Below are 25,442 nucleotides of genomic sequence, written 5' to 3'. Positions count from 1 at the left end.
TGGGAGGCGCCAGCCAGGGAACCCCCAAGGGAGATCCCGGAGGAGGAAGGCTCAGAGCTCGGGGATTGGTGGTGGGGCACTGATGAGAGGTCAGGGGGAGCAGATTGGGAGGAGGTGCTAGATACCGAAGGCACAACAGGTTTAGTGAACAGGAGGAATCTGTGAGAGGGAGCAGTTCAGACTCCAAGGCTGAAGCAGAGGAGGAGGGTCAAGAGATTGAATAATCCCTGGAGTCTCCCTCTCCTGTTGCAACAAGCTCCCCTCTGGTCTCCAATAAATTGCAGGATAATGAGGGGAGCGGAACAGAAGCCAGAGGTGTGCAGACACAGTTTGAGACTGCTTGGAATAGGAGGAGCCTTAGCAGGAGTGGAAGGCAGGGACCTTCAGTCCTGGCAACTATTCTATAGGAGCAAGACCTACTGGGAAGTGTTGCTATTATGCAGTTTACTTGAATAAAGAGCTAACTTCAATGTCAACTGACTCTGCTTCTCTTGCTGACCAGCATCTGCCTCCAGCCCTGACAAGCATGTGCCTTCATGAATGAATGAAAGGAAGGCACTTACACCAGCCCCCACACTCATTCTGAGAGTACCCTTCCACTGTTCGGATGGAAGGTGGGTGTCCAACCCCTGGAATTAAATGAAATGTGGGTACATTTAAGGGGTCATGTTCAATGTAGGGAAGGCCAAGCCAGCACAAACAGGAGATGATCAGGAAAAGCAAACCATCTATTGTGTATCTCATTTTTTGGAAAGGATATTTACCATACTGAGACTTCACATGGGTCATAGCATGTACTAGTGGGCAGACTGGTACCTGCAGCTGCTGGACTGGTTACTGGATACAGCAGACTATCAAGGCACAACAGATGGTACTGGACAGCATCAACATCCCAGCTGCTCAGCCACCCAGCGTTTCCAGTGCTGTTAAAGTTGCTGATGACATCCAGCATATCTTATCTATACATATAATAAATGTAAGTGTTGTCACGCTGGAGTTCACTTGGCGACAGATGGATGGTACTGCAAACTACAGCATGATAAGGGGCTGTGGATGGGTGACCAAGGTGGGAGACAGCCAAAGAGGCTAGGCTCTGCTCCCCTGGCTCCTCTGCTTGCAAGGGGTCCCAGGATCCAGACCCCCAGGCTGAGTGGCTGCTGCTGGTCACCTTCTTCCTCCTTGGTCAGCTTGGGGATCCACTGCTTCTGCTGCTGCCAATTTGGATGAAGAATTGGGCTTGCAGAAGGAGCAGTTGAGGAGGAGGAAGCCACAGCTTGGGATGAAGATTCAGTCTGGATAAGGCAGTGGCAGATTTACAGGCCAGCCAGCTGGCCACCACTTCTGGCTTCATCCTGAATTTCAATGGTACTACTGTCAGGACTAATGCGTATGAAAAATGGACTTGACACATTTTTCACTTGCATATTATAAATCTCTTGTTTTCTTGTCTAAAATATCAAGATTACAAACAAGAGTATAATTTGGTTATGATTTCCTATACATAGTTTGTGACTTTCTATAGTTTTTATTTTCAATGAATAAAGAGCTTTACTTTCATTATATTTTGTATAAAATAGTTTATATTACAGTATTACAAGAGGGAGGTATCACATGCTTGGGGGAACCTGGAGATTTGCAGAAGTACTAAACAACCCAACCCAACCTTACAGAATCCATCTGGCAAAGGCTGCTCAACATTTTGCAAGTCTTCACATTTTAGCTGTGCTCTCCATCACCTAGTCCTGTGCAGATCTTGTCTGGCTCTGCTCATCTGCCTTTTGGCAGGAAGTGCTAAACTAATGAGTGCCAAGGAATTTTCCAGTGCCGTCTTAAAAAACTTCCAGTGAGTAAGACTGCCCAGCCAGCCCAGTCAGGTTGTTCCACCAATTTCTCAGACAGGAAGCTTCTTCTCATGCCTAAGTCAAATGCATCTTCCCTGCACTTCAGCTCATTGTTCTGTGATTTTTGTTACATTTCCTAAGTGGTGTTATAGGAAGGGCGGAGAACCTGCAAAGACCAAAGACTACGGTCAAATCAGAGGTGAGGGGCCTTTGACAGAGTGAAGTTTGGTAGGCTCAGTTCTTCATTAGCTCAACCTCATCTAGTGCAGGTTTAGAGCAACAGCAGGCAACAAGGAAATCATCATTCAAACTTTCCCACTACCCAAGCCGGGTACAGTGATGTGTGTGATATAAATTTGAAGTCTTAATCCAGAATTTCATGGTTAATGAGCAAAGGGATCCCTTCTCCCAAAACATTTAATTGATTGTATTAATTCTGGCCCACTAACGCCTACTCTAAAAAAAGGGCAGTGAAAACAAGACCACGGTTCCAAAAGACCCACAAGCAGACTAGGGTGAGCAAGGGCAATTCTAATTGTGGAGCTGCCAACAAGAATAATTTTTATGCATGCCTGCAGTCTGAATATGTTGCATGAGTAATGTTAAACATGCACAGTGCATTCCAAAGAGCAAATGTAGCAAGCTGATTAGGGTGTGGACCTGGAGACATAAATCCTTGGTGACCATGGGCCAGTCACCTTCTCAGCAAAGCCTACTTCACAGGGACTGCCCTATGAAGGACTGCCCTATGAAGCACACAGAGGGAAAGAGGAGTAGCTTCTTAGGTAAATGAAGGAAGTTGTGGATTGTGCCCAGAAGACAACGGGAAGGACGACAAGTGTTGCAATGTGTGGATTATTGCCCTTCCAATGGCATAGAAAAGAAACAGTCTTGCAGTTTATAGACAATATTATTTATTATTAAAATATTGTTATACCAAGTGGAATGCTACAGCAATCTCGGTATAGGGCGGCATAATAAAACGGTCAGGTGTTTAAATACTTAAGATAACTTAAAATGCACCCAAAATAAAGGGGAAAAAACACCCCTCACTGTCTTTGGCAGAAAAAAAGTTCACAGCACAAAAATACTTAAAACAGGAATACCAATATTAATGCAAAATATATTAAGCTGTGTATCTTTCCTCATAACTTTTTTGCTTTGTTTTTTTTTTACTTTGTAAACAATGCACAATAACTGAACACCTTTTTACATACTTATATGAAGGGGGATTGTTTAAAAAAAATGCAGTTGCCCAGCAAATGCACACGTTTAGCAGAGACAAAGGTGTGAAGGCAGAATCAAGAAAGCACCAAAGTTTGGTGAATATTGCCACTGACTACCGCCAGAAGCCAGCTGTCAGTAGGCGGGGAGTGTAAAAGGCTCCTGCATGGTACTGCAGATTCTGGAGTGGTTCTAGAGAAATGATATACCAGTAATCAGTCCTTGTCCAGAACTATTTCTTAAAGGCACATTCGTGACACAAGAATCTGCATATTTCACTCACATCATTCCCACAAATGCCCTTTTTTCTCTTTTAGAAAACTGCTACTAGCTGCTGGCCACATTCTCCACTTCATAAACACACCAAGGCTCCAAGCACAAACCCCCCACACACATACTACACCGTACTCTTGAAATAGTTCCAATTCATTTCTAAATGATTTTCGCCTGCAACTCAGCATCGCTCAGATCAGTGAGAGGCCCAAACCACGATCCTGCTTTCAACCACATGGCATTCTCTGCTGATGGGAATGGCACCAGTTTTATACAACTGGGGATCAGGGCCATTCATCCCAATACAGCTGTGCTGATTCTACCACATGGGATGCCTCTGCCTTTTAAAAAAAAACAGTTTGGAAACAGCAATCCAGGAACAGAAGCACTTGCTTGTGGCTGCTGTTCAAACAAAGAGCAGGGGAATTCCAGTCTGAAGCATCATGGGAAATTGCTTCAAAGGAAATGGAATCTGAAGGACTCTGAAGGCGGATATTTAACTCCGGACAAACAGGATATGAAATGGGGGAAAAGAAAAAGCAAACACTGAAGAAATTCTGAAAACAAACAAGGGGGGGGGAAACTATTTTAAGTGATGTGGAGCAAAGAGAGAGATCAAGCAGATCCACTGCATAAAGGGGACAGGAAGAGCCAAACAGAGGAGCGGTGGCTGAAATCTTGACTACTATTTGGGCTTGTTCTTACATAAGTTATTTACAAAAAATAGAGAGAGAGATGGGACCCATCTCCTCTATTCCTCTTTCCCCAGTACCTGTGACAGGCCATGTGCTATCTCCCAGGCAATGGGAACACACTGCTAGCAATCCCCAGTATCGGCAGCAGTCTTTCTGAAAAGTGGACGGGGGGGTGGGAGAGAAGGTGCAAGGAATTCGGTTCTAGCCACACCAAGCACCAGACAAACACTCTTTGTTTACACTTCAGGTCCAGGTACTGCCAGGAGCCCAGTGATTCAGGAGTATCAACCCGTTTGGTGCCAAACCCCAGCATGCCCCACACCCGCTGCTGCCCTGCACTCTGTTGGGCCATACCCAGGCAGCACGAGTGTCCCACTTGGCTTCGCCGTTGCCTTCCCATCTCTTGGGAACGCCAGTGGCTAAGAAAGTCAATGGAGCAGTTGCATCTGTGCAAGGACTGGCCTCAATTGATGGCACTGCAGCTGCTGCTCAGTCCACTGGTGGAAGGGAGAGACCTTGCCTGGGCAACCACGAATGCTCACAACCCAAACAGAGAGGCTACTGCCACAGCATGTGCCTGAAAAAAATCAAAGGATCGGCGTGGGGTTTTTCTCCAAGTCCCTCTTGAAAAGTCTTTTTCCCTGCACGCCGCACGCCATCTAATCCACTGAAGGCTTCCTTCGGTCCTTGCTCTCTTGGTTTGTTACTGTCCCCTGATAAGGCAGCAATCTGCTAAGGAGTGGCAAGATTGGTCATGTGCTTGGGAGGATTCCCACTCCCCAGTTCCTCAGATGAGAATCTCCACCATGTCCGACAAGTCCACAGCTTAGCAGCTGGCAAAATCTCTGCGAGGAAAAAGAAATATAGCCCATGTTATAATGCAAAGCGTTTTTTGCGGAGGAGTGCAAAGCTTTGCAAGGCAGCAGTGCAAACCATCAATGACCTCAGTGTGTCTTCTGCAGTCAACCTTTTTATCCTAATGACAAACTATGGGGAGGGGGAAGGCTCAAGAGCCATCTATTGAAAACTAACTTGACAAACAAGTAGCCTGCTGGAAAAAAAACTTGATGGGCCAAGGCACTAAAACCTGCAGCCCTTGCCTCATGCTAATGAAACACATGGCCCATTGACCTCTGGCATCTGTCATTCATTCAACACACATGTTGGAGGAGGCTGATCAAATCCAGCTCCCAGTATGAAGCTTATGCATGCCTAAGGCACCTTCTCTTGTAGGTTCAAGGCAGAGGATAAATATCTTGGGCTTACAGCTCTGAGTGTGGAAAGAGCCCCCCCAAAAAAACAGGTAGAGGTAAGTACCATCATCTGTGGAGGGTGGGATGGGTGGAGAGTAGGAGAAGGAAGACACTCAAGATTTCGCCTTCCTGTCTTGAATGCTCCTTCAGAACTTTTCCTCTCTGCGCCAAGCTATTTCAACAATGGGAAGTTGGGGACATCTGGGCTTTATTGTGGAAAAGGGTCTCTAAGAGATACTAAGGAATTTAGGGAGCTTTAATCAATGCAGCCTTTCCGCATAAGCCTTTGTTTAATCTCCCCTCTCTCTCCCCCCTCCAAGACACCTGCCCCCGCCACCACTTTCTGCTCCACCTGCTCCCAGAGGATAATCCTGTACGCATTGCACGAAACTCATGATTAGTCACTATGGCAGGAATCTGGATCCTGGCATTTAGCCTGCTGAAAGCAGCTCTGTGTTCACCTCTTAGTTATGTGAACCTTGCCTGGCATCCCTGGTGGGGGGTGGGGAGGCAGTTCACAGGGTTTACTGCAAGCACAGCTATTAGCAGAGCCCATTAGGAGGTTGGCAGGCACTGGGGTAGCCTCACAGCCGCACTCTGTAGGTTAGAGCAACGCTGGCACTCACCTAGGGAATTTGCTGCACTGGCGCTGCTTTCAAGCTGGGGTTCATCACATTGAGTTCCCTCGGGTAAGCCTTCTGTCTGCGTACTCCCATCTTTGCTGCCATGTTTGGCATGGAAGGCATGAGGGACACAAGCTGATGTGGTGGCTGCTTCTGCCGAGGCTTTGGGTGCTGGAGGAAGGAGAAAAGGAGCCCCATTCAGATGAGCAAACACAATAGAAGAGAAATTTGAGGAGCTTTCCAAGAACAAGCCCTTGTGTGTTTGTTTTGATTTTTGGAGGGGGGGGGTCCTAGAACTGTATGCTAATACCCTCTTTCTGCATTTTATCCAGAACGTGAGCATCCACAAGTGTCCAAGATTTGCTTACTGAAACTGACTCCTCAGCAGCACAATAACAAGTGGGTGCTAAAGAATGCCGATTCCATATAAAATATAGCTACCATCAAGTGTTTCATGGGAAGCTTAGCAGGAGCTAGTAGAAAAAGCGCCCTTGTATACATTCTAGATATAGACTCCCTCCCTTCCTTTGTCTAGCATCAAGCAAAGCCTCTATTACCTGGACTCCCTCGGGAACCACTTTCGCTGACAGAGGCACCTGGCCAATACTGGGTACCAGAGGCGGCAAAGATGGCAGGCACAGATTTGGCAGGCCGCAGGAGCTCTGATTAGCCTTGCTAGGGTCCTTGCGAGAGCGCTGCTGTAAGACTTTGATGACAGCATCCTTCTCGAGTATTTGCGCATGAAGTACTTTCAACCTGGGAAGTGAGAGGGAAAAAAACACAATGTGAGGAAAAAGGCATGGGTGGCATCAGAATATGCAGGAAGCATGCTTTCTTTCCTTTTTTTTAAAAAAAAGCAACTGAAGTTGAGCCCTGTGGGATCAGACCAAGGAAACCAATCTAGTTCAGCATCCTGGTCCACCCAGAGGCCTATGGAAAATTCAGAAGCAGGACAGGTGCTCTAAACCCTGCTGTTGTATTTTGTGGTTCTTGTTTTTAATCTGCAAGCTGCCTTGAAATACAGGGTATAAATATATACATATGATAATAATTGTTTCCCCAGCAACTGACATTCCGAGGCATGCAGATTCTGAAAGTAGCATGCAGCTATTAGCACTCCTAACAATGGAGAAGAACATAAAGAGATCCCTCCTGGATCAGACCAGAAGCCTTTCTAGGCCTTCGGACTCTAGTTCTCCTGCAGCTCAATGGAGATTTCCCTCCAAGCATCCAAGCCCTGTTCTCTGTTTCTCCTGCTGTTAACTAGTTAAGGGACTTCTCAGAGGCACCAGGAGCACAAACTCCCCTCTGGCATGTTTTTGCAGGATGTAAGCAAAGAAGCCGTTTTTTTCAAGGCATGCAGTGCGCCAAGGGGACCAATCATTCCCTTTGTGTTGGGACCAGAGCAGTGGACGAGTAACCCTGTATGCCATCTCACACAGGACTAACCTGTTCTCCATCTCCTGATGTTTGTGGTTTGCCAGCAGCAGGTCCTCGTCAAAGCTGCTGTTGGGCGAGTGGCGTGGAGAGTGGTTGATGATGGTGGTGTCCCGCTGTGCGGCTGCCGTGGCGGCGGCATCCATGGCAAACTGCCTCATGGTGCACTCTTCCAAGTACTTTTGCTCCCACTTGGTCATATCAGCCTCCAGGGCCAAGATCTTCTCTTCTCTTTCTCTCAGCTGCTCAGAGAGCACGTGGGGGCTCAGCTCGGGTGATGCTCCACTAGGGGCTCCCATCTGTCTCTAGATCATCAGTGAGGAAGAGAGGCCCAAGTGAGTCTGCATTCTGGGCTACTGGTGGAAACAGCCTATTAACACACCTGCAATAATGTGCTCGGTGTGGGGAATGACCCCGAATTAACAGTGCAAACCCAAATGTGTCCACTCGGAAATTAAGTTCCATTCACGCCACTGGGATTTATTTCCAGGTTATTGTGTATACAACTGTAACCCAAACAACTTTTGGGAATTTGGGCGCTTTTAGTTTGAAAGCAATCCATATCATATTATTTGTAATACTAATCTCTTCGGGATGCTCAAGGTGTGGCTCCAAATTTGTCATCCAAGGCTTCAAGACCCCCAATGTTATTGGGTTGGAGATGCCACTGTTCTAATATTTTATAAGCATTTCCTTTCAAGTTACTGAAAAGTGAAATTGATGGGCATCTTTCAAGGGGAAGAAATAGGATTACAACCCTTCAGAAACTGACTAAATAGCCCCAATTTGGAAGCACGGGGTTTCTTAGCCTGGTTGCTCGGCCTTCCTTCTCACCTGCTGAGCCCGCAGCATCTTCAGCTCCTGCTCCAACCGGGTGCGGAGACGCAGTTCCAGCTGCTCGCGTTTTTCGCAGGCAGCTTGGAGCTGGCCCAGTGCCTGCTGCAGCCTCTCCACTTTCTCCACATATGCCCGTTTCTTCCTCAGCTCGTCCTCCGTTTTGGCGGCCCGAGCCTGGGCACTGCTCAGAGCCTGTTCCAGCAGCTCTGCACGCCGGCGTTGGTCATCGTTTGCGCTGTGCAGCCGTGCAACCTCCTGCTCTAGCTTCTCCCTTTCCTGCTGGTGCTCATAATCTGGGAGGAAACATGAGGAAAAGGCAAGGTCGTTACAACCAATCCATGGACATCAATTGGGGGGGGGGAGGCAACACAGCCAAAAGCCAACCACACGGTATCAACCAAGAACTTTTAGCCACCACAAACTAAACCAGCCATTCAACAAGTCATGGGGAGAGAAATGGGTGTTGCCTGCATTCTTAGTAGCTTTTAACTTGTTTAATTATTTCATGGGGTGGGGGGAGAGGTTACACTGGACCTGTGCCCAGGAAGCTGCCTGACACCATAGTGTACCAATTTGTGCCAAGATGCTCTGCTCTTATATTATGGATCCTAGGTATCAATGCCCTGATTTAGGTGCTCCCACACTGTTCGTTTTCCATGATATGATTGTGATGGGGGCACTATGCACATTTCGCACAATGAATAAAAAGAAAAACCTGTGGGAACTTGGCGCAGCCACCTGAAAAGCTTTAGTTATTGTTATAATTAACTGTATTTGTAGCTGCTTTCCTCACAAAAGTGAATTGCACGAAAACCAATGTATATACATGCCTAAAATAAATACTACTTAAGTGTTTGCAGTTTTACACCGTGCATGTCTGGACTGGCTACAGAGCTGCCTCTCTCATACCTTCCCAGGAACCAGGAGGAAAAGAGCTCTGGCAGTTCCTGCATCGGTTCTGGAGATCTCTTCCCCTCACTCTCATAACTGAGCAAAGGAGCTCCTTTCCAGACCACAAGAAGTGGGGTCGATATACAGCTGAATTGATACAAGCAAAGGACTGGGGCTTGGTCCATAATTTAGTTTCTATAATGAAGAGCCACTAACAAAGTAGCCATTGGGGTACTGTATATCCCTTTTTACTGCAGCCCTAACAAACTTATGAGGGAGTAAGTTATTTCTGAGTCATTGTGCACATGGGATCTTGCTTAAGAATATCAGTTTTGCATTTACAAAGCCAGGAAGAAAGATATGCTTCTGAGAGGGAGCAGGGGAAATCTTCAAGGACTGAAGGCATTTCCTTAAGTTGGATATTGAAAACTTAAGAACAAGTACTATCCCCATCCCTTGGCAACTATCTCTCCTTTTACAAAAAAATTCAGAACAATAACAGGGGGAAAGGAGGGGGAGAGGGAGAGGGAGAGAAAGAATGAACAAGTTGGGGCCAGGACTCTTTAACAGAGGGAGTGTAGCTTGTGTGCTGGAACAGCCGTAACAGCCACTGGAATGCAAAGAATCCAGGTCACACTGATGGCTGTGGTGATTAATGCCTCTAGTTTAAGTGCCAAGAACAGCTTAGCGCTCTCTGGGGAATGGCAAAAAGCTTCCAAGAGAGGATCCACCTCCTCTTCAATCTTAAAGGGACCTTTACTTTTCCTCCCTTCCCAACCCATTCACAGGAAAGCATCAGGAATAAGGACCGCAGTGTTAAAAGACAAACAAACCCAGCCCAACTAGGTTAGAGCTACAATCACAACAGCAGAAGCCTTTTGAAGACACTTACTTTGGGCAATAAGTTTTGCCATAGTCCCTTGGTTCCCTTCTTGGTTTTCCTGTGCCCGGCTGGCCAGCTGCTTGTTTGCAGATTCCAACCTCTCTGTGGCAAATCGAAAGAAAACAAATAAATCAGGATTTAATTTATTTCATACAGAGGTTCGTGGAGTAATAGAAAGGAGTGGTATAACCTGTCAAGTTATGGCAGTCTGCTACCAATATGTGGTCCTCCAGATGTTGTTGGACTCCAACTCCTATCAGTCCCAGGAAGCATAGCCAATGGTCAGGAAATATGGGAATTGTAGTCCAACAGCAATCTGAAGGGCCACAAGTTTCCCCTTCCTGTTACAGACAGTAATGGTAGGGTTGCATGGCTACTAGCAATGACGCTTTGATGGATCAGAAATCTTTATTGTATATATCTAAAGTGGAACCAGCAACACTTTGAGTTCAAAGCCTTGGGACACTCATACCACATTTTTTGCTTTGTTGGGTTTCTTTATTTTCTTCTAGTGCCAGGGTCTAAAAACTTAGGGGGAGATATCCAACATTAATTATACTAAGAGCATGCTCACAGAAATATATTGATAAGTAATGCAAGTCCATTTATTTCAGGAGGTCTACTCCTAAGCATAAATAATGTCTGATTATTACCCAGGGTATTAATTTTTTTTTTATCATGCGGCTTCCAGGGTCTGCCAAGCCATACAATGCAGGTTGGAAAGTTTCCCAAATAATGGTTTGGAGGACTGGATAAGCCATGGGGTTGCACGCTCCTCTGCTCTCATGTGCATAGCTTCCCTCTTTATTTTCAGCTCATAGCTAAACAGATTCCCATAGGCACACACACACTGCAAAATCACAACTAGAAGCCCACAATTTAACAGACAAGATAGAGAAGTCACATGGAAGAGGAGGAGGAAATGCACAAGTTTGTAGCTCATTCACAATTATATGAATTGAGTCAGGGCCTCTGGTGAGCAAACATGCAATTCGACTGCCTGCCTAAGGAGTTTGTTTTAAAGCAGGAGTGGCTAAAATGCGACACTCCAGATATTGCCAGACTCTGAAGTTTTATCAGTCTCAGTCAGCATGGGCAATGGACAGGCATGATGGGAGTTGTAGTACAACACCTGAAGGTCCGCAGATTCTCCCCTCTCTATTTTAAAGGTATACAAGATTGGAAGCTTCAATCATGCATGGATCTTTCTTATAACAAAAATCTCCTCTACACAGATATTGGGACCAAGTATACTGGGCCATCTCTGTCATCTTACCTTTCAGATCCCGGTTGAAGTCCTGCAACCGCCGCATCTCTCCATCCTTCTTGTTTCTCATTGCCTTCTCCAATGCCTCTCGCTTAGAAGATGCCTTCATTAGGTTTTCATAGTCTTCTGAAATTCGCTGAATCTCTGTTTCCAGCTAAAGAAGACAGCAAAGAGACTTTAGTTAAAACAAATAGTCTGTATGAGAAGATATATGAATGCCCCTAAGAGATAACTGCTCAAGATATGTAATTTGCACACTGAACTGGAATATAGGCAACCATCTCTTAATATCTGGAACTTGGGTTCCGAATATGGATTTGAATTTTGTAGGCTGCTTTGATTCATGAAACAAATAGGCAGTACTGCTCAGGAAGGCGAAGCACAGGAAAAGCATGAAAAAAATGGCAAGGCACGAATAAAATGTAAAATGCAATATACAGGGAGATGTTGCTTACTATGTACCTGTCCCAAGATGCTGTTTCTGAGCAAAACTTTGTCCTTTTGTTGCCAGATTGGTTGTTAAATCAATATTACTGCTCCATTACAGCAGTATTTTGCATGTGTATGTATACAAGCAATTAATGGAAAAATATTTACTTTTAAAAAGTTGACTTCTGAATTTGGAGTAAATAGACACCCTCACTACATACAAATTCCAGGATTTAATGAGACAACAACTCAAGGCCATTAAAATGGTTTCAAAGCAGTTTAAAGTTTGTATGGGACACTTAATTTCATGTATGATACACACACACACACACACACACTCGCCTTCTCACCAAGATATGCAACTAAAATACCAAGCCAAAAAGCTCTCAATGTTTCTGGATTCTACTCCAAGATAAATCAAACAAGTCACTGTGCAATTTGGATTTCCTAAAATGCCTGTGCCCCATGCTCTGCTGCTTTGCTCAGCATAAGCTAGCATAAGCTGGGGCTTGAGCTCTCAGCAGTTAACAGGGCTTGCCGCTTATTTTGAAAACAAGCAATAAAATTCACCCTATCACCCTCCCTCTGTTTCTCCCAGAGAGGCTATCAGTGCTAGACAGATCCAAATGGTGCTTGTATATTCTGCACTCTTTCCTTTTCTCTTCCCTCACCCCCACCCCAGTACCAGCTGGCAGGGTCCTGACATCCAATTATGTGTTCCATTTTTACCCCTTTCCTTTGCAGGCTTGGCACATTCCCTCTGCATCCCCACCTCTGCAGCCCTGGCACGTGCCCCTTACAGTCCCCAAATAACTCGCTAGTTCAAAAGGGAGCAGTCTCACCCTTGGCTGAAGCTGGGCCACAACAGGCCTCTCCTTGTGCGCCTTTGCACAAAAGGCTTTCTGTGACTCGCCTTAGTGCAGACCCCAACAGGGAGGGCTTGATAGGGAGAGGGCACAACTGCTAATAGAGGTGGTGAATGGACTCTTTTCTATGCACTCAACAACTGCTGCAGCTTAAGACCTGTTGTGTGCTGTGGTGCTTGTGCTCCACAGCTGCTTAATGGGGAGGGGGGGATGATTAAACAAAATTAAGGGAGATGTATTTTCACGACAGCTGTTCTGGGGAACAAAAGACGAGAGTCAAAGGATTTCAGGAAACGCTCCTGAAGACAAGGCTGGGGCTGTGAGGCATTTTATAGGGAGCATCAGGACTGCTCCCAGCCATAATGGCTGGTTCATAATGGCCTGGATATGCCATAATGGCCTGGATATGCTACAGCATACATTTCTCTAATGGAAATAGGGACGTCCCATTCCATAATAATTTTACTATTTATACCCCACACACTCTTACTGGGTTGCCCAGCCACTCTGGGTGGCTTTCAACATATATAAAAACAACAAAACATTAAACATTATATTAAAAAAAAAACTTCCCTATGCAGGATTGCCTTCAGACAGCAATGAAAATAGGGACATCCTACCACACCCTCCAACATTTCTCCAATGAAAATAGGGACGTCCTAAGGAAAAGCGGGACATTCGGGGATCAAATCAGAAACCGGAACGGCTTCTCTAAATCAGGGACATCCCTGGAAAGTAGGGACACTTGGATGGTCTGCTACATCAAGGGGACCAGTTTGAGGCCCACACTCCCTTTTGGGAAACCTTTGAGAGCCACATGCCTTTGACGGCAGGACCAGAGTCAAAATTGGGCTAAGCAACGAATGTAAAATTTAGCTCTAGTAGGCTAGAAACACACCCATGGTTCTATAATGCATCCATGCAAGCAAGTAGGATGCATTATCAGAGTTCCAAGGAACATTCCAGCCAAGCAAAAACACCTGGGGGGGGGGGAGTGTAGAGCAGGACTAGTAAAGAGTATAAACTGGGAGAGTTCCAAGGGCCACATGTGCCCCCCCCGCCAGGCTGAAGGCCCGCACTTATGGGCCAGAGCTTGTTGACATGACCACCTTCCTTAAAAACTGTGCCAGCTCTCTGCACCTAGTCCTAAAATCATACTGGGAGATACAAGCTAGCTCTCTAGTCCTATTGGAGAGGAGAAACACTAAGGAAAAAAATTCCAACTTTAACATTCCTGGTTCTTTCAACACAGTATGCAAAGGAAGCAACTTTAGCTGTGAACCTTTCCTACAGTTCAAAAACAGCTCTCCTGCCATAGCTCCCTTACAAAAACTGGTGCCCTCCAGACCTTCTTTGCTTCAATTTTGCATACTGAGTACGTATGTTGAGGATATAAAATTATTCCATTGGTTTTAGGCTTCAAAGAAATTACATTCATCTATTTTAATTGTGGACAAAAACCTATGTGCTTATGCTCTGTGATTTTATGTGATATATTGTCCCCTTTCCTATAACTCCTGCTTGGATTTTTTAATAAATAAAATATCCAGCATCCTGAGTTGTTTCTTCTCTCTTTTTTCTGGTTTGCTACAGTTCCTAGCATCCTCAGCCAGCATGGCTGATGGTCATAGATGCTGCACCTCTGGGAGGAGCCATGGTGGGGAAGGCATGTTTGCAGTCTTGCTACCAGCTATGTCAACTTGGAAGACAGGCAGTCAAGAAGTGGCTTTAAGGAATCCATTTCTTACGTTAAACAATGGATTTAACCTCTAGAACAGCGGCTGTGACTCTTTCTCGGTCCATGGGCCACATTCCCTCATGGGCAACCTCCCAGACCCAGAGGCTACAGGTCAGTGGCGAGTGAGGCCGGAGACAGAAGTGGGTGGAGCAAAGAATGCAATTCTTACCTTTGTATAGTGGGCTACATTCCTCTCATACAAGACCAGAGGCTTCCACAAACACCCCCATCCTCCTCTCCACCCTCCATCCAGACAAGCAAGAAGCATCATCACCACTCAAGGATACATTCCAGCTAAGCAAATAGGCTAGATGAGAGAGCACCACAGACCGGGTGAACGGTACGGCCGGACAACACTTGAAGACCAAGATGGTCGCATCAGACCCTGCCCCTTGGGCCGGATGTTCCTCAGCCCAGCGCTTGCAGCTTGAGGAACAATTGTCAGGCATGGAGTATCTTGCCTGGAATAGCTGCAACCCATAAGGGGGTCTGCATCTCTTTCAAGTGCTTTGGGTCAAGCGAGCTCCTCAGAAAACGACAGCTATGACAGATATGCCTGCTCTCTTACCTTCTGTATGCAGCTGGCTTTTTCACCGTAGTTTTCCACTTCCCTCCGCAGCATCTCGTTTTCCCTGCGAAGCTTCTCGTTCTCTCTCAGCAACGTCTCGTTGTCCATCAACATGGCTTTCATTTGGGACAAGTGGCTATTGGCAGAAGCAGCCTGGGCTGACATAAGAGCCTCCATCCCAGCAGGAGTGAGAGAGCCCAGAGGACTATGGCACAGGGCAGCCTGTTGGTGGGGCAGGTAAGCTTGGGGCATCTGGGCCTGCATCACTCTATAAAAGAAAGCAGAGATGAAGGAATTAAAGACAAGCACTTTGGGCAAGAAGGCCTGAGCACTGATTTTTTGCAGCAGCACTGTGCAAATCCTAGTTCCAAGCAGGTACCTGATGTACTCAAATGAACAGCCCAAAATACTAGGCCTCAAGGATACGGCAACTTGAACTTATTTTGCTTTAAAATCTAATGGTACAGGGACTTTTCACATTGACTTTTCACTAACAGTATAATCCTATCCATGTTCAGTCAGCGAAAAAATCCATGAGGCTTACTCCCAAGCTCAGCAATTCAACTAAATTCTTGCTAACACAATGGGATTTCCACCCGCCTTCCTGTGTGCACCCTGAACCACCATCCTGTCTGCACCCTGGAGGAGAACTTTCCAATTCACAAGGAGAAATGTCACAATACCACTACACTGAATACCACTCCAAGGGTCTGGGGAAGAAAGCCAGATTGTTTTAGACTCCTATTGTATTCCTTAATAAATTACTCTTCCCACTCCCCCACCCAGGGTTATAGGAGGCACATCAGCGAATTATTATAGGCAGAAAAGATTCTTGAATACCTCCCAATTTATTTTTTTGAGAAAGACATAGCCCCTGTTTCATAAGGCATGGACTCCATGGCATCAGTCAGTGCCAACCACTGATTAAAAAAAACATAACTTTTCACTGGCCAAGTTTGACTATGAAGGAAAGTGAGGGTCAATCAGAATAGTTAGGAGGAGGAAAAGAACTGAGGTAAAGAGGAGTTCATGTTTAAATTAGAGCCATAATATTTTCACAACCATTGCATCCTTACAGGCTACTCCTTCCCAGACTCCCTGTGTTTGTAGAGCAAACATTATCTCACTCATCATTTGGCACATGTTTAAAACACAGAGGAGTACAGAATGGTGTTGAAAGAAGCAGCCACTCACCACAAATTTTTACATCTTCTGGCATTAAAGAAACCAGTATTTTGATTCACAATGAAATACAGGGTGAGTCCTTTAAAAGGAGAATGTGCCAGTTTGAAAAATTTGTATACATTAAGATTCATTTATTATTCTGAAGATTTGATTGAGAATTCTGTGGCAGCTAAGATTACTACTGAAGTTACTTGTAACTGGATGCTAAATGCATTTACTTAGGCTGCATTCCTAAACACGTTAGAGGAAAGCCCACTAACAGAGTAAATATGCATAATATCGTGTTGTCAAAGAATTAAGCCAACTGATTACGGTATATACCTGTCTATAGTTACTCAAAAGCAAGCCCCACTGAGTCCAATAGGGCTTACCCAGATTAAGCTGCAGTCCTCTCCATAATTATTTTGAAGTATGGAGAGGACTGCAGCTTAATCTGGGTATGTTCAAATGGTCAACAAAAACAGAATTTGTGAACTAGTTTGAAAGATCGTTATTTAGGTGCAATAATCAAGTATGGCCTGAGAATATGAAATGGGCAATTTAGTAAATCTAGGAGACTCAATGACATGCACAAGCCTGACTGTTTTTATTGTGTGTGGTTTTTTTTAAAGAGGCTGCTCACAAATCAAACATCTGCAGAAGGACAGCTTGAAATTCTTAGAATTCAAATGGCCACCTTCCTGGTGCCTGAATGGGAAGGTGTTGCCCAAGAATATATGATTTCATCTGACTGAGGCTTATTCAGACATTCTTGTGAAGTGATCTTGGAGCAAGCAAGACTAAATGCACCTTCCTCTCAGCATGTAGCCACCACCCTCTCCTTTTGTTCCTCTTATTTCCTGTCTCCAACATTATCTCTTCCTGTCAGCATTCACTACCATTTGCCTCACAGAAACCAAGCCATGGTTCTATTCCCAATCCCCACCCCATGATTCTATAAAGGGACTGCTTTAGCCAGCAAGTCACAAACTGTGGCAGGCAGCTGTGAAGCCAGCTATAAACGTCCTAAGACATCAGTAGAAACAGAATATTCCTGAGCAAGTCCTTCATATGACAACTTCAGAATGATGTACAATGCCGAAGATCAACCTTCAGCATACTCATATAGTATGGTAGTGCAACTCACAATCTTGGAAGGGCAATGGCATGTTAATGAGATATGATAAGTCCCCCATTTTCAGGGCAGGACAGACTTTGGTCACCTTGGTTCCACCTCTGAAAAGACTCATCACTTACCACCCTTTAACCAGAAAAGGTTTTGCAAAGAACCGCATGCAGTTTCTGCTAAACAGAACATTCCCACCTTGTCCTAGAATTAATCTCGCATATACAGTACCATCTTTCTAAATATGAAGCTGTACAGAAAGAATAGCAACTCTTTGACTCCTCCCCATTATTTTGTGCATGACTTGATTGGCTAATGGTGAAGCCCTGACCCGCCCTATCCCAAAACAAAGCCATGTGAACTTTGAGCCTTTTCACTTGGTTGCTTCATAGCTGAGGCTAAAAGTCAACGAAGCAACCCTCTTCTCTTTTATAGGGTGCTTAGTTCCTTCAAATATTTCTATGCAACCTGCTGCTTCTTTGCTTTCCTGGGACAATGAGCATCTTTAGGCGAATGTCCCTCTCTTTTTGCTTCGATACCTTTGTGGGCATGAAGGTGGTTCCCCTATCACTCAACATTCACTAGTACCTCCTTCCAAAGCACAGGGTGGTATATAAATTCAATCAATCAATCAGAACCAAACATTCAAGCCCACAAAGGGAGGTGGTTTCCACAATTAAAGGTAAATATGGAAAAACAACAACATTGGAAGCTAGTTTATCTCAAGCTGATCAGGTACACAAATTTTTGAGTCTGTTATCTCCCATCTCCCACATCCCTCTTCCATTCATTACATTTCAAAATCACTTCCATTCTTGGAAAAAGGGAAGGTACTTTCCAACCAAAGGAACTGGAGCAACCATGCTAAGCAAATTATCAGTTCTCCTCAAGCACCTTCCAAACACTCGCCAATCATGAATTTCCTTTAAAAAAAAAAATCTTTATTTATTTCCAGCCTTGTATCAACTGCATGACTAACCCAGTCCACCACCTAAGCCTTTGTGGAATCACCCCATCTTTCACCAACATCTGAAACACACAAGGGTGTGTAAAGAGGAAAAATGTGATTGGTTACCTGATTTCAGGATGCTGAAATGCTGGGCCTTCTCTGAAGTGATGCCTGGGGTCTGGGAGGTAACCACCTGGTGCCTCCTGAGAAGGGATGACATAGGGGTATTCTGGAGGAGGCCCTCGACATTCTGGTGCCTCAGAGGGCTTCCCTCTAGGGACAGAGAGGTGGTGGTGCCTAGAGAGCTGAGGGTAGCTGTGAGAGGAGCTCATGTGGTTCTGAGCTTTGGCTCCATTCCTCTCAAGCGACATCTGCAGGAGCCGTTCACTGAGCGACCTCACATGCCCGTGCTTCAGCTCCTTCAGCGACTCGTCCTGGTGTGGGCTGCTGGCATCCGAGGTGTAGGCCCTGCGTTGCCCGCCTTCAGCGTGTGCCCCAACCTGCTGGCCTCGTTGCGAGGCGTAATACTGAGAATGCGCTTTCGCCTCCTCGTAGGTGGGTAGCTCCTCTCCCTTGTGCTGAGGCTGGTAGAGGTGGTACATATTGTTCTCCAGGTAGAAGTGGTCGCCATGGTGCTCCTGGCCCTGTGGCTCCTGCCGTGTGGACTGCTGGACCATCTGGGTTTCCTCCTGGGTGAGGCTCTCTAGGGAGGACCGTGGGCTACCACCGCTTCCTCCTCCACGCAGCGCCTGCTGCTGTATTGCCAGGAGAGTGCGGTTCTCTGTGAGGTTGCCGTACCTCAGCTGCTCCTGGATGAGGCGGTGAAGGACAGTCCCAGAGGAATCCTCAGCTGTCCTCATTCTTAGCTAAACTGGCTGCCCACAAGCGCTTTCCAAAGGTGCAGAAGATACTATCCCTGGAATCTAACAGTGACGGCCCAGCCAAATGATCCTGAAAGTGAAGAGAACAAGAGTCAGTAGGGATAGAAAGCACTGCTCGGTTGAGTCTGCAGGAAGAAATCCTTCCAGTTTTCTATCTTGAGCTTTAAGGTACTAGGACCTGGTTTTTAAAAAGGTCACATGCCCCTCATGAAGGCCACCTAAGCTGACAGGGTTGTTGAGGATGAAATCACCTATCTTTACATGTTTCTTGGAGAAAAGGTGGGATGCCAGTGTGATAAACATTAAGTTGTTGTGTTTGTTTGAATTGCTCATTTATATCTGTTGTGTGTCTTTCAGACTTCTTGGAGTAAATGCCATAAAAAATATGTGTCAAATAGGGCTTTCCCCCTTCTGTTCTTGGGCTTTGGAACTGCTTTGTAGAACAGCAATCTGTTGAAGATCTTGTGCATCTCCATTCAGAAGAAAGTCTGGTTTCAATGGGACTTTCTCCCAAGTAAGGATGCAGAGTATCACAGCTAAACTGTGGGGAATGAGCAAAGTGATGTGCTCTTTTCAAATCTAGTTCTTCCTAACAACAACCCTGTTAAGCAGGCCACGAGCAAAGAAGCATGATTGACTCAGTAAGCATCAGCCAACAAGTTACAATAGTAATCTAGAAGTTGCAGGCTGCATTGGTTCTGTAACAGTTCTCAAGGTCTTATTTCAGAATGGCAAAGAAGGTCAAGTACCATGTATAAGGTGTTCCCAGAAAGCTCATTCCTATTTAGGCAAGTCTGTTACCTGTTTAACAATCATCCTATCGTTAGCAATATCCTAAAGAGGGACCATCTACTAAATTGGCTGCAGAAAATCTTTCATCGGTGAGGAGTCACAAGTCACTCAACCGACACACAAATATTTTACTCAATGCCAGAATGAAAATCAGAGCATGAAAATGGTCTCTGGGTAAATTCCAGTTAAACATTTGTTTCCTTTAAATGAGAACAGAAACCTCACAAAGAAGGTATTGTCGGTGCTGCAGAACGGCCAGTAGTTGCAGTTGCTACAGGGTGGCCCCACAGCTGGAAACCAAACCATGTCCTCTAACTTACCTTCTGATGCACAGAGACTGACACCGGCCAAGGAAAGGCACTCTGCACATGACCAAAGGCATTAGCGTAAGCATTATTTTAAAACTGCATGGTGCCAATGGCTCAACTACCAGGGTCACAGAAAGCACAAAGTCAATTCCAATGAAAGCATGCTCTAGTTTACCTTAGTAAGCTATTTGGGAAACAAGGTCCTGAAGTGAGGAGAGGGAAAACTAACAGGAGATGGCTAATTCTGTTCACCCACCCTTCCATCCTGTAATGCCATTCTGCAATGCTATATTAAGTCCTTGTACTGTAAAGAGTTGAGATTAATTGCATAGGTGAACCCTATCCCAAGTTAATAACCAAATGGAGAAAAAAGGGGGGTATTAACAAGTAATTTTTGCAGATTAATTGAATTGCAAAATTTTAACAATCAGACATTATCGGGTATTTCTATAGCACATTGAATAGGACAAGCTGCTTCATGGTTTTTAATTGCACTCATTTTATAGCTCCATAACTATTTTCCAGGCAAGGGGGTTAAGGAAGGGAATAAATATTTCTACTGCACTTTGCAGTGTATAAAGTCTGATACACCATTATCTTTATGCTAAGTTCCAGAAAGGGTCAAGCATGCCAGAAGTACAGTACTTTTCTTTTTTTTGCAGCAAATGTTAGCTTATTTCTTTTTAAAGGAGAGTTCCCATTAAAAGGCGAACAATAAACGACGGAGCAATCCAGGCATGTCCATCGGAAGTTAAGACTCACCGGGCTCAATGGAGCTTAGTCCTAGGAATGGGCGCACAGCTTTTAGCCTTAGGCTGCAATCCTATGCACGCTTCCTCGGCACTGCTTTGCTAGGCTGCTCGTCTTTAAATGCCACCAGCCTCTTTGCATGCTTCCTTATCTTAACGATCTGCGACAAATTCTACGCTCCGCTCCCGCGGAAAAAATGCAAAAAGTCTCCCTAAGCAGCGGCAGCCAAGGCCAGGATCCCGCTGAGCCCCCACCCGTCCCCGTCCTTCCAGCCCAAATGCATGTAATGGAGAGCGATCGCCCGAAGCGCACTCAGCAGATTGCCATCTGCGCAGTATTTCGAGTTCCCCCTGCCTCGCTGCCCGCTCTTTGTTTTCCAAATAGTTCTGCCCTGACATCATCGGGGTTTGGATTGCAATTAACATTCCTGCGAAGTGAGAGCGAGAGCTCCGGGCTCCGGGAAGCAGCGGCCGGCCAGACAAAGCCAAGGCGGCCGCGCGCGAGAGGGATGCCCCTAGCAGCACCTGCCCGCCCAGCCCACGCGCGCCCCCCAACCCCAAGCAGCAGCAGCACCCTAGTCCCACCCACGCACCCCCTGGAAACGTTACCTGCCCGCGCGCTAGAGCGAGATTCGGGCAAGGCGATGCTATATGCAAGAACAGGAACCGAGAATGAAGACAGCCTAGGAAAAGTGGGGGAGGTTTTTTTTTTTTTTTAGTGGGGGGAGAGGACACCAGAAGGAGCTGAAGGGAGAGGCACCTCCAGATCAAAATTTTGGAAAGGCTGAAAATTTGTCCAAGGCAAAGCAAATAGGGAAATCGCTTTGGAGGTCTCTCCCCCCCCCCCCCGTTTTATAGCAAGAATTCGGGTTTGGGATGGTTTGATCTCCCACCAGTGTGTCACCAGACAGACGCCACGGTGAGAGGCGACTCAAAATGCGGGGAAAGTTGGCCGCTGCTTGGCGGTCTCCAGCTATGCCGAACGACATGTCACACAGGCATTCTCGCTCGCGCTCCCCTTGCTTGCAGTCGCTCCCGCGTGGCGCGGAACTTACCGGACCATCGCAGCCCCACAATGGCTTCGGCTAAACCGCGGGCACTGTTCGGACCCGCTCTTAGCGCGGGGCAGGAAGCGAGGGCTCAACCCCAGCAAATGTCCTCCTCCGCCGCTTGCGCGCTCCTCCTGGCTTCAGCGCCTGAGTGAGCCGGGGGGGGTGCATGTAAAGCCTCGCGCAGCGCCTGCCTGCCTGCCTGCGTCCGCCCCTGCTGGAAGGAAGGCAAACTGAGCTCACAGCCTGCCTCCGCCAGCTGTAATGAGAGCCGGGGAGGCTGGGCCGCGCGAAGAGGCTGCTGCTGCTGCTATGCCAGGAATGCGAGAGCGCCAGGTCCGCCTCCCCCCACTCCGCGATCAAAAGCTGCTCGCTGCAGAGAGGCTTGTCGCGGCGGCTCGGCAGCCTGTTCGCTCCCGCGGTTGCGATTAACGCCAGAGCCCGGTAGGGGGCGCGACGCTGCGTCCCCCCTAAACTGTGCAGCCTAGTCGGCGCGCGCCGCGGAATAATGGCCTGACGCCTCGCTGTGCACAGGAAGGAGTGCACGAATGAGCTGGAAATTTTCATTTACTATCTAAAGCAGGGGTCAGCAACCTTTTTCAGCCGTGGGCCGGTCCACCGTCCCTCAGACCATGTGGTGGGCAGGACTATTTTGGGGGGTGGGGGTGGGAAATGAACGAATTCCTATGCCCCACAAATAACCCAGAGATGCATTTTTAATAAAAGCACACATTCTACTCATGTAAAAACACGCTGATTCCCGGACTGTCCGAGGAACCAGATTGAGAAGGCGATTGGGCCGCATCCGGCCCCAGGGCCTTAGTTTGCCTACCCCTGATCTAAAGAGGCCGAGGGCCGGGCACGCAGATATTAAGTCAGTGTAAAACTCTCCTAACTTCCCCAGTGCCTCCCATTGCTTAAGCCTCCCCAACTCAGCTATGTTTTCTTCTAAAGGGGGGGGGCAGGGGGAGCTTGTTTTGTGAGACTTCTCAAAAAATAAATTAGTTGCTCTCCTCCTGGCCATTTCTAATACATCCTCCAGGCAGTGGAGTTCCCCCGCAGCCAGTTTATTTAAGACCATTACTATACAGTTTAATAGAGGAAATATATTTTAAGCAATACGCAAGTTTTAAAAAAATGCACCAAAAATATGCAATGAAACCTTCAACACAAACTGCCAATAAAGTCGAAACAAAATAGAGAATTCTTTCCAGTAGCACCTTAGAGACCAACTGAGTTTGTTCTTGCTATGAGCTTTCGTGTGCATGCACACTTCTTCAGATACGAAAGCTCATACCAAGAACAAACTCAGTTGGTCTCTAAGGTGCTACTGGAAAGAATTCTCTATTTTGTTTCGACTATGGCAGACCAACACGGCTACCCACCTGTAACTGCCAATAAAGTATCAGTACTGTAATTGAGTACTGATAGTAACCGCTTCTCACTGACCACAACACTCAGCCTCTTACCAGACAGCAAACTCACCAACTATTGCATGAACAAAGCTGAACTGGTCCCCTGAACTGGCTGAGGGTAGAGTTTGCTTTTATGAGATTTGTCAAGCTTCCCACAGCTGTGTCCTATTCAATCAATAAGCTGCTCTTCACACACCCAGTTCCCTGGCTTAGCGGGTTGAAAGAGGTGGAGTTGCACAAATGCAAAAAGATAGCAAATATGACTCCTTCCACTCACAGTTCTTCCTCAACTTTCTACACTCACCTCTCCTCTTCTAGCTGTTTTGGAGAGGATCCCAAATTTTGGGTTTCCTGCTGTTTCCCTGTCCTTTGGCAAGGCTGCTTACTTTTCTGGGCAGGCCTCAAGGTCTGATGGCAAGGCCTCAGGCTTACTACAGTTGTGCCCCATTCAGAAATCCATCAGCTGCTGAAAACATCCAATTCCAGACTTAGCAGAGAGGGAGGATACTCCATGCAAAAAAGTACCCACCAATGTAGGGCTTTGTGTGACTGCAACTTTTACACTGCGCTAATTGGCCCCGTTTCCCCTGTGGCTTGTGTACATTGTCAGGCATCCTGAATCAGCATACCTGACCCTTGAAAATACCTCTGTCGGGATGCACCCCAACAGTAATGGCATCTCTAAGGGCGACTCTAGTAAGTGGATAAAGAAGGTTCTAAAGGAACCAGCAGGTGGATTTAGGGGAGTGTGGCTGGTTCAGCCATACTGGACACTGAGCTGAGAAGGCACCACAACGTTGATGAACAATGGAAGGCAAGAAGCAGCAGGGGGGAAGGTGATGAAGTTTAGCATTGCACAGGGTGCTGTTGAAATTTTAAAGCCCAAAGTCGGCCACTGGCCATGGTGCATCTGTAGCAGCACAACCGGATGCCTTCATGTGCCCCATCAGCAATAAAACATGTCTCTCTTGTATTGGTCTCCATAGTCGCAGCAGGTACTGTAACCTTTCAACAGTTTGATTTTACCCCCCCCCCCAAAGGCACACTGCTCTTTTGTCTTCCCATGAAGCAACCCTATTATATTCAGGGGTGTCTTACCCATAGAGGCTAGTGGTGCGGGGTGCCAGGGCGCCAAGTTCTGGAGGGCGCCAGGGAAGAGGCGGAGGCTGGACGCGGCAGCTCCTGGCATCAGCTTGCCGCCCTCGCCTGCCTCTGCCATGCCCAGCGCCGTGCCCAGAGCCTCCGTTTGCTGTGGCCACCGCGGCACAAAGCGACCAGCTGAGCTGGGAGGCTCCAGCCTCCGCCTCTTCCCCACTGGAGGAGCCGCCCTCCAGCTGCTGCCCAACTCCTCCAGCCACGCCGGCAGTGCCATCCTCCCTAAAAAACTCTGGGAAACAGGCGGGGGTGCCAGAGGGAGCTTTGCACCACGGCGCAGGATATGTTTAAGACGGCCCTGATTATATTAGTCATTGTTCACTGCTCTCACAGTGCAGAAAAAAAATCTAACTGGTCTGCTTTGAAAAAAAAAAATTGGATGCTTCTTGCTGGACTCCTGGGGTGCAGTCCCAGAATAGTTCTTTCTTTCTTCATACCAGGGCATAAATCTCCCAAAGCGTTTATTTTAATTTTTAAAATGTACGTTGCTTTTCAGCCAAAGCAGTTTGCAAAGCTGTGAAACGTTGCAAGGTGTCTTAAACCTTCAGGCTGACTTGAGAGGAGGTGAGAGAATAGCCATGAGTGTAGGGGGCACAGAATGCTTTGCCCTCTCTGCTGAGTAGCTACTGCCAGCCTCAAGGACACTGGGGGTCATGGGACCAAAATTCCAGGCCACAAGTCACAGAACCATGCCAGACTTGAGCCTGCTGGCCCCATTTTATAAAGTGATTATTATTATTATTATTGAAATATTTTTCCCCTCTGCCTTTCCATCCAGTAATGGGATGGTCAAGACAGCTACCATAAGAAGCGTGATTTCATAAATATGAAAACAAAAGCCCTACAGTACTCTGTGTTTGTCCTGAAGATTGCATGCTAAGAAGGGGAGAGGTCTCAACATCTTTTCTGTTTAATCTCCCAACAAAGAAGAAAAAGTACAAGGGCTTATTATATCTACTATATGGGGAAGAGTCCTTAGTCTAAGTTTTCTGGACAGTTTGGTTGTGGATTCAGGGAGTTCATTCTTGG

General features: G+C 46.5%; 1 protein-coding gene across 1 annotated transcript; it reads right to left on the bottom strand.

The window, feature by feature from the left end:
• Positions 1–3,076: 3,076 nt before the first annotated feature.
• Positions 3,077–22,010, bottom strand: AMOTL2 (angiomotin like 2). Its single transcript, XM_033150136.1, is given in 12 exon segments — positions 3,077–4,858; positions 4,861–4,878; positions 5,913–6,080; positions 6,467–6,568; positions 6,571–6,665; positions 7,359–7,651; positions 8,181–8,476; positions 9,967–10,059; positions 11,234–11,378; positions 14,826–15,093; positions 18,191–19,015; positions 21,850–22,010. Coding segments are annotated over 11 exon segments (2,250 nt in total). The 5' UTR covers positions 18,925–19,015; positions 21,850–22,010; the 3' UTR covers positions 3,077–4,820.
• Positions 22,011–25,442: the final 3,432 nt, after the last annotated feature.

Source organism: Lacerta agilis, chromosome 5, assembly GCF_009819535.1.
Source record: "Lacerta agilis isolate rLacAgi1 chromosome 5, rLacAgi1.pri, whole genome shotgun sequence".
In the NCBI taxonomy this organism is placed as follows: Eukaryota; Metazoa; Chordata; class Lepidosauria; order Squamata; family Lacertidae; genus Lacerta; species Lacerta agilis.
This window is presented reverse-complemented; position numbering and strand designations above follow the sequence as displayed.